At 31.9% G+C, this 9,756-nt stretch overlaps 1 protein-coding gene across 1 annotated transcript; it reads right to left on the bottom strand.

Moving 5' to 3' along the window:
• Positions 1-623: 623 nt before the first annotated feature.
• On the bottom strand, positions 624-1,226 carry LOC139425452 (uncharacterized). Its single transcript, XM_071180356.1, has one exon. It carries the CDS (start codon positions 1,224-1,226, stop codon positions 624-626), a length of 603 nt encoding a protein of 200 aa, XP_071036457.1.
• Positions 1,227-9,756: the final 8,530 nt, after the last annotated feature.

The following is a 9,756-nucleotide window of genomic DNA, read 5'->3' as shown; positions in this document are numbered from 1 at the left end:
AGAAACGTTTTGCCAGTTCCTGCAGGTCCATCTAGAAAAAAACACTTAGAGGAATCTTCGTCATTACTTTTAACAGCTGATAAGACTGTCTCAAAAACTTCTCTCTGCTCGGTGTTCCACTCCCCATCTCTCATGCACGGGGAATTAGGATTCAAAGGGCCACACGGCCCATGGATCATGCATTTTGATATGATATCATACAGGCGTTGTTCAGTATTAGGATTTGGCAGTTCAGCGCAAACAAATTTGTCAATATGATCTTTTGTGCGGATTTTCGATCTATTATCTAACGTCAACAATATATGAGCATGTGGTAAGCCCCGTTTCTGGAACTCTATGACATATATATAAGCACCAACAACACCAAACAGGTTTCGTTTTAAAATGTCATCTAAAAGTTCAGATAACTTCATTTTAAACACACAGACAACAACATCTGGTCTATCTTCTGACCTTTCCCCTACAACATCACTTATTTCTGACCACTTGGGGTTGCACGTAAATGTGAGAAATAGGTCAGGTCTACCAAACTTTCGCACAATTGACATGGCATCTTGGTAGTTTTGCTGCATTTGCCGAGGGCTACCTTGAAATGAAGAAGGGAGAATAATCAATTTTCCAATTTACTTTTGCTCATTTCTGGCCTGAGATTGTAATGCATCCAGCAGGCCTTGATACAATTCAACTCTTAAATTTTTTTGGTTCTGCCTTAGATAATTAAGACGAGAGCCTTCTGTTTTAACGTAAACATCTACAATGTATTGATGAAACAATTTTCCACTTGCATGCAACACGCTGAATCCATCCCGCACAGCAAGGCGATATGCGTAGAACTGAAGCTGAGTCACTCGTGTTCTTCTAGATGTCTGCCTCTCTTCCACATGCTCTAAACTGCTGTTCCATCCGAATTCCCCACTCGGAAACAGCAAAGGGTACACCATGGGATCAGCACACTGGTTAATGGGGGATATATTTTTGCAGCTACTTCCAGTTGGATAGATAATTATGTCCCGGTTTGCAGGGGGTTCCCCATCATCCCCAACAAAAATAGCAGCAACCTCAGTTGTGGTTGTAGGTTTGTTATATCTCCGCAGATCCAGGTTGCCATCCTCTATAAAAACCATCTTTACGGGAACTGTTAGATTACTTTGAACAATTTGATGCATCTTGGTGAAATAATCTGCAAAGGGATTTACTTGACGCAACATATCATCCAACTTTTTCATAACGATTTCTAAACACCCTTCATTTCTTTCCATTCTTCTCTCTCTAGCCTCGCTCGAGTCATATATATATATAACTGTTCGTATCCAGAATTGTTTTCCTTGTCAGCATAAAGTGGCGACACCATACGGTACATCTGGTCATGGATTCGAAAACCTGGAGGTGCCTTTATTTGGGCACCCTTAGAAGCAAAAGCAAGAGCAGCATTGTATTCCCTTATATGAGATCGATAATTTGAGTCCGATGAATTGCCGGTCAGAAGATCTTGGAGAACAGGAGGAGTGCCAAGATCTGGCAACTGTACTTTACCACCATGGCAACATTTCATATAACGTTTGCTAGAGTTTTCTTCCTTCTTCCAATACCGTGCAGAACACTATTGGCAAGTTTCAGTCATCGACCAGCAATCATGCTCCGTTAGTAACGCTATATCGCAAACGCCGATACCACGATCACTTGCTGCACGTCGCAACCTGTCCGCCTCTACGCGATTGGCACGGCGATAGCTGGCTTCCTCGGGAGTTTCACTCTCTCTAAGAATTCTTCGACGATTGTTGTTGCAATAATACTTAAGAGCTCTTCTTAAATCCATCCTTAATTCTTAATCAGAAACACATCATTAGAAGGCAGAATGCTTTGGTGTTTTCAAAGCGTAAACAAAACAAAGCAAACGTTGCCACGGGTGGAAAAGAAATTTGGGAGCCGCGTAAGAGAATTATGTATATTACTTCAGAAACACATCATTAAAATAAATTTGAATTCAAATAAATGACATGTAATACGTTAAACCTAGAGCCCCTGAATTAGACAGGCCGACTTATCATTTATTTTTGAAGCAAAGAGCTAACGTAAGCACATAACATAATTAATACTAACATAACGTTAACTTGCGAACTTGTTTGCTCCAATATTGCTTGATAGGTCAGATCTGACAGTATAGGAGCCTTAGTTAAACCTATTAGAAAAGTGCTATATGTATACAATTACTTGTTAATATATGTGCAATAATACTTCACAGCTCTTCTTAAATCCATCCTTAATTCTTAATCAGAAACGCATCATTAAAAGGCATAATGCTTTGGTGTTTTCAAAACAAAGCAAACGTTGCCACCGGCGGAAAAGAAATACAACCAAAATTTGGGAGCCGCGTAAAAGAAATATATATAATAGATTATGAAATATACCAATTGTGATTTGCATGCATGGCAATACTTTTACTTTCGTTACTTCTAAGTAAAAAGTATGCACATTTGCTTCTACTTCGTCTTTAAATTAAGTACTTTTACTTGTTTTTCCGTTACTTCTTCGGGAAGAAGTACACGTGTTTATAACGAGAATAACGAAAGAATTCGTTACTTTTTTCTGAAAATTTTTACAAATTCTCCCTTTCAAAAACATTTTTTTTCTCGAAATTTTTGAAATTTATAATTTTTTATTTATAAATTTAATGTATGATATATTCTTACAATATATAAAAACGTTATAAACGTTACAATATTAGAAACGAAACATAATTTTTACTTTTAACGTGAATAACGAAAGAATTCGTTACTTTTTTCTGAATTTTTTTTAAAAACTGTACTTCTCAAAAAAGTTTTTTTTTTCCAAAACTTTTGAATTTTTTTTTTTAAATTTGTAAATTTAATGTATGGTATATTCTTACAATATATAAAAACGTTATAAGCGTTACAATATTAAAAACAAAATATAATTTTTACTTTAATGTATTTCAAGGGTTAAACGTATAAGAGTACAATTTTTTTTTACTTATTTCTTATTTTTAAACAGAAATTATAATGTTATCCAATTTATTCAGCAAATTAATTTGTTACTATAAAATTTGAAAGTACTAAAAACAAAATTTCTAAAGATTTGATAGCTTTAAATTTAGTAATTATATGCAAAAACAGGACTCCGTTTTTAAATAACAGTGTATTTTGTGTGAAATAAGTAGTTTTATATTGACAGCGGTTTTATTCTTTCCCATAAATTTAGCAGATTTTTTTACACTGTATATTGTATATTTATCGGAATCATTCTTTGCATCACATCATGCATGCGTCACATGGTACCTGAATAATTATTTTTCTCTTTTTGATAAAAGATTTACTTTAAGTACTGATACATAGAAAAATCGTTTCTAATAAAAACAAAGATCAATTTGTGATACGGAAAATCCGTACACACTTTCCTTCTAGGAATGCGTGAGGTGATTTTATCTGTCAATGGCTTCAATTGCAAAAGGAGTTTAAAAAAGAAAATAACAATTTGAAAGAGGAAAGAGAAGTCTAGAAAAGGAAATACTTTTCAGGAATATCAATCTTTGGCAGCCCTGTATAACGGATTCCTCTTTTAAAGTTAACTGTTTGACTTGATTCAAAAACGTTTTGTCTGTTTTCTCCTTATAAATACTTTTCCAATATTGTTTCATATGAGTTTTACAAATAAATTTACTTTAAATAAACAAACAGCATATTTTTAATAGAAATGTTCTATTAAAAATTAGTGTTATAATTTCAAAAATTAAAATGAAGAAAACTGTTACATTTACAACCATGATTTAAAATAGTGTAAAAATATTTAATTCAAATATGCAACAGTTTCATTGTGTTTAAATAACATTTTTGTCTCCAGAATTTAAATATAATGTTTAATTCTTATTAAACTTAAGTTTAAATTCTTATTTAGCTTAATGATTNACTTTTTTCTTTCTATTAAATTTTAAATCAGTAACGAAGGAGAAAAAGAAATTTCGGCGAAACTTTTCTTCCGCGGTAATGCGTAATCAAATATCATTTACTCATATCTGCTAAAATGTCACTTAAAACATTCATCCATTGGACTTTCGAACTATTATATTTATTTTTGTTTTATCAATGGATTTAAATTAATTCATCGCTTTTTAGTTATTAATTAGCGAAGATTGAAATAGAACAATTCATAAAATGAAAATTGGACCATGGAGTATTTTGTGAGGAAAACCATAAGTGGTTTGACGAAAGCTAATACTTTTATATTTGGACATTTATATTTAAGTAAAGGGCTCCAGAATGCAACATTTGGTATGAAACAGAGACACATATTGTTTCTATTTAACCGCCATTTGCAAGCAAATTCGAGGAAGAATCTCCATAGTCGTCATTTTTTTCCACAGAAGTAATTTTCTTTTGCCTCCTGCTCATTTCTTCGGGACCATCTGTCGTTAGCATGCGCAGAAAAAAGTTGAATTCTTTCAGTACTTTGAAAAGCCTGCTATCTATTGTTTATTTTTGACTTCTAGTTTAATAAGAAATTCTTTCATCATTTTGCGAAATGAAATTAAGACATGCATGTCCCATCATGACAGATGCTTGCAAAAAAATCGGAAAAAGGCATTGCATAAGAAAACACAAGAAAACGTCACAAAGTATTAAGTAGAAAACCGTAAAGCAAACAAAAAATGCATAATAGTTCTTTTCGTCAAGTAGTTTAGTTCACTGATTTATTTAATGAAACTGAATTTATTACGAACTGATTCACTTTAAACTAAATTTTGATTTATTATTTCTTATCAGAAAAAAAAATATTTGAAAATTTTCAACACAATTATTATGGTTTAAAACACTTTTTAAACATTTAATTATTAATGTATAAATTTTATAAATCCGATTCGTCAAATCTCACAAATAGAGGGCCAAACCATCCTCAAACAGAGTGGTTTGAAATAATAATTATAATTTATTATTTCAGAAAATTATAATATACCATAAGGAAGACAAACATTATAAGATAACATATAATATCAACTAATTAATTTTTGTTTAAAAAAAATTTCATAAATAGTTTTGTGAGAGAAAGGTCAAATCCCCCATTTTTTTGACCCCACCAAAATAACGAAAATAAGTTTGAAAATTAAACTATATAAATGTTATCTAAACAATTATTTTCTAATACTTATTTTAGAGTATCTTTTTTGGCTATTTCGCCTAGTGTCGCTAATTTCATAAAAAAATATATACATCCTTAAATAAACAAAAATATAAATTTTTAATTTAGTACATTTTAGCAAATTTTTTTAGTACATTTTTGCAAATTTTTTATTTAGTACATATTAGATAATTTTTAATTTAGTACAGTTTAGTAAATTTTTAATTTAGTAAATTTTAAAAATGCGGCAGTGTTTGCTTTGCACTTGCAATTAAACTACACTTTTTATTATTTACTATTCAGAAACTACCCTACCTACCTTGAAATATTATCTCGAATTTTAAATAATTATTTTTTTTATGTTTACTATCGACTACTTTTTCTTTATTTTTCCTAAATTTCAAAAATTAACGTTTCCATGCATGCAAAACAAATATTTCATAAAAAAAACATTAAATGCAGTTTTTAGTATTTTTATACGAGAATAAATATAAATTGTTATACGACACATAATGTGTAATCTACTTTAGCTTATCAACAAGTAACAAAGAAGTAGGCTGATTGCCGTGCAAAGTTAATGGGAAAACATTTTATGAGTGCCCAGTTGCCCTCTAGTGGTTGTAGAAAAGTAGATTTTTTGGTTATTTATGGGATCAAGTTAATGAATGTATTCCTTGGAGAAAAAATGAAACTATTTCTAATTAAGATCAATGGAGCTCAAAAAAGTACTTTCGTGAAATAAAAGAAGTAATTCAAACCATGATTTTTCAAATGCATGTTTTCTTAAGTAAAAGTTTAATTGCAGTATAATAACATTATTAATAAAATTAATTAATAATTTTTTTATAATGTAATGAAATTTAGTAATAAAATTAATTAATAATTATTTTATAATGTAATAAAATTTAGTAATAAAATTAATTAATAATTATTTTATAATGTAATAAAATTTATTAAATATTTTTTTAAGAAATATTAATAAAAATATTTTTAATTATTCATGTGATTGAGTAATCGATTTTATTCGTCCGGAAAAAATAAAACTGCTTCTAATTAGGAATCGGATGGGAACTATGGCATTCAAAAACGTCCTTTTATAAAATAAAATTTACTCAAATCAGGACTTTAAACCCACATTCATGGGTTAAAAGTTTAAAACAATATTTTATTATTAATAAAGTTTACTAATAATTATATTTATATGTGATGTATGAAAAAAAAATATTTATGTGATCAAGTTAATGAATGTATACTTTAGAGAAATATGAAACTATGTCGAATTAAATTTTAAGAATGAGAAAAGTCCTTTAGGAAAGCAAAATTAACTCACACTATAATTTGTAACGCATATTTATATGTATCAAAAATTTTTACCCTAAATAACACTTCACTGACTTTAATGATTGAAATTTTACACACAATCAATATGCTTATAAACTAGTAGAAATGATACTTTCAATATTTTACTTCCTAATGATTCTGATTTTTATTTTGACCTTATAGTATGGATGGGCATCATTTGTTGTAATCTTGAAGACGTGGCTTGAGTTTGGAGAGAGGTTAAAATGTTAAGAGCTTATCCAAACTACTTGATACCAATGGCAATGCTCATAATGACAACTTGATCATTATGCGCATTGTATTTTGTTGGAGCCTGCATGGAGAAAAAATTCTGAAAAAACTACCGTAATGTATGGCGATCAGATATCTGGTAAAAAAACATAATTATGGTAACTAAAAACAAAATGTACTGTATTTAAACCATTCATTTGGTTTCAAAAGTTTCTCAATTGATACAGCTAAAATAATTTATTTTTATTTAACATTATTTGTTGCTTTAAGTGATTTTGCGTTATTATTAAAGTAAACAAAACTCATTTTTTGTAGTGTTTTTCTCTCCATTATATAAAGATAAAATGTATTTATCATCATTTGGCATGATGCTATTGTTCATGGTCATCTCATGATAGTCAAAATGTAACACTATCGGTACATATCCCTATCTAGGGTCGGTAAAACATTTATTTCCAAAGCATCGGTCTTAAAATATAATAGCTTAGTATTGGTGTTGTTTTTTTAATAACCAAATGTATCAATATAATATTTCATACTTATATTAGCTTATTTGGTACATATTACATATCCCTTAAACATTTAAATTTTGAGATAAATACATTCGTCAGTGACAAATAACTAAATCCACAATTTAAAATAAAAATAAAAATAAAAAGAGACAGAACTATCGTTAGATTTTGAAAAGATTAGATTAGATCTGGCTTTTGATATACTGTTAAAATGTTTATAAGTAAGTAATAGAACAAAGTTTTTTAAATTCTAATTCATTAAAATATTACTATACTATCTTTACACCAATGGAAAATACACTTTCCGACAATTATGTAAATACCATTGTAGAATTCTTATCAAAACTGCGCAAAAATACGTGGAAATTCAATCGTCTATAGCTGAAATTGAAACAATGACTGACGCTTAACCAATTAGAAAATTCCGTTTCGTTTTTCACTCATCCCGCTCGAACGGTCCATTGTAGAATGTTCAAATATCTACAACGACCTTCCTCGTGCTTTAAACTAGCTGCATGTCAAGTTTAATCGATTTTGGTTTGAAGGTTTATGAATCTATAAAGGTCACACAATCAGACATCCACACACAGACAGACAGACATTTTTGTTATGTAAACTCCTGTTTGTGAAAATTGCAACACCATGAAGGAGTCGTCATAATTGAATGAAATTTACTACACAGTTGAGTAGTAGTGATACAAATAAATGATTAAACTTTCAAAGCAAACAAACAATAACAAGAGATCGAAATCAGTATTTTGTGTAGCCACCACGCACCGCAATAAGCGCTGCTACACGACGTGACATGGAGTCAAGCAAATTTTGAATGTCTGTCTGAGGAAGAGCATTCCATATCGTTTGCATGCGTACCCAAAGTTCGTCTGTAGAAGCAACAGGACGAGGATCACGAGCGAGGCACCGACCAACGAAATGGCACACATGTTCAATCGGTTACATATCTGGGGAATACGCAAGCCAAGGAAGAAGCTATACCTGTCACAATGCAAGGAAGGATTGAACAGTCCTAGCAATATGAGGACGGGCATTGTCTTGTTGAAATACAGCGCCTGGCATGGCTTGAAGGAAGGGAACAGCTTGGGGCCGTAAAACTTCACTGATGCACCGGTTGTTGTTCAGATTCCTCACAATTCGTAGCAATTGAGATCGTCCATGATATGCTATGACACACCAGACCATAACTTCGGGTGTTCGTCTAATGTAGCTTTCGATTGGCACATTGCAGCCGCAGGCGGCTATGGTTTAGCGTGATGGTGATCCTGTATAAAGGAGTCCCTTGCACGCTGTCCACGCTGCAGTTGGCGTCTATGAATTGATGAAGCACACAATGAAACACCTGTAGCTATTGACCACTGTGCTGCCAGTTGTCTAGAGGGAGCCGTACGGTCTGTCAGCACCATGCGGTCCAGGTGTCTAACATCACGAGCTGGCGTGACATTTCGGGGTCCACTCCCGGATTTCCGAGTAGTCTGACACTCGTCCGTCCACTACTTCCAAACACGCATCACTGTGCTTCTGTTACGCTGCACACGAGCGGCTACTGTACGATAAGACAATCCAGCTTCACGAAGGCCGATGATTCTCCCTCTTTCAAACTCCGTAAGTTGTTGAAATTTCGCTCTCTTTCGTCAAAGAGGTCTAAGTAACGTCTGAGCTAACGTTTACCACTACCAGATAACCACCGATAACCATAAACGCCTCGCTACAGCCGTCTATTTATTCGGATCCATCCGCCGTTCAGAGGGCGCTGCTCAGCATACGCATGCGCTACGGTCTGAAATTATAATCATTTGCATATTATGCTCTACTTTTCATTTCCTGAAAATTTCAGCTCACTCGCGTAAGTACTTCATGGTGTTGCAATTTTCACAAACATGATTTTATATAGATAATAAAACAATATTTTACTGTTGTTTTACCAAAAGGTTTGGGTAAAAGCTACTAAGCCTTTCTGGTGCTCCTATAGAGCCAGAAACGTGGTATATTTTACCATATAGTTTCGATAATACCTTTCAATCAGTTTACTTAATGGAATATTTACGAGACAATCATGTCTTATTTCGTAATACTGTTATTTCATTTGAACTAATCTCAATACTTTTTTATTACGATTTATTTTAAAAAAGTTTTTTAAGGTAATTTTTTTTAACTTTTTAATGCCGCCAAGCTGTTATAATAATTTGATATTCTCAATTAAATAAGTCACAACACAATGTCACGAAGCTAAACATTTTTCTAATTGACGAAGCGAATTGTTACTTTCACAAACATTTATTCGAACACAACACAAACATATACATATTAAAACAAGCACTCAGGACATAATGCGTTTCTCTAATATGAATTACTTAGGGAGCGCTGCTCGAGCACTTCTAGTGGAGAATATTCAACACACATTATAATGTATGACAGTTTCTGTTGAATGGCAATTTTAAAACTTTATAAACCCCATGAATTAGTTAGTACCTATTTTCTAAGGTGCTAATTATTCAATACAGAATGCGAGTCTAAATTGTTTTAGAAA

The sequence above is a fragment of the Parasteatoda tepidariorum genome, chromosome 4 (genome assembly GCF_043381705.1).
Source record: "Parasteatoda tepidariorum isolate YZ-2023 chromosome 4, CAS_Ptep_4.0, whole genome shotgun sequence".
Classification (NCBI taxonomy): Eukaryota; Metazoa; Arthropoda; class Arachnida; order Araneae; family Theridiidae; genus Parasteatoda; species Parasteatoda tepidariorum.
This window is presented reverse-complemented; position numbering and strand designations above follow the sequence as displayed.

Bases quoted from the DNA above. Each gene is read 5' to 3' on its own strand.
- LOC139425452 (XM_071180356.1), bottom strand. From the start codon at position 1,226: ATGAAAAAGTTGGATGATATGTTGCGTCAAGTAAATCCCTTTGCAGAT.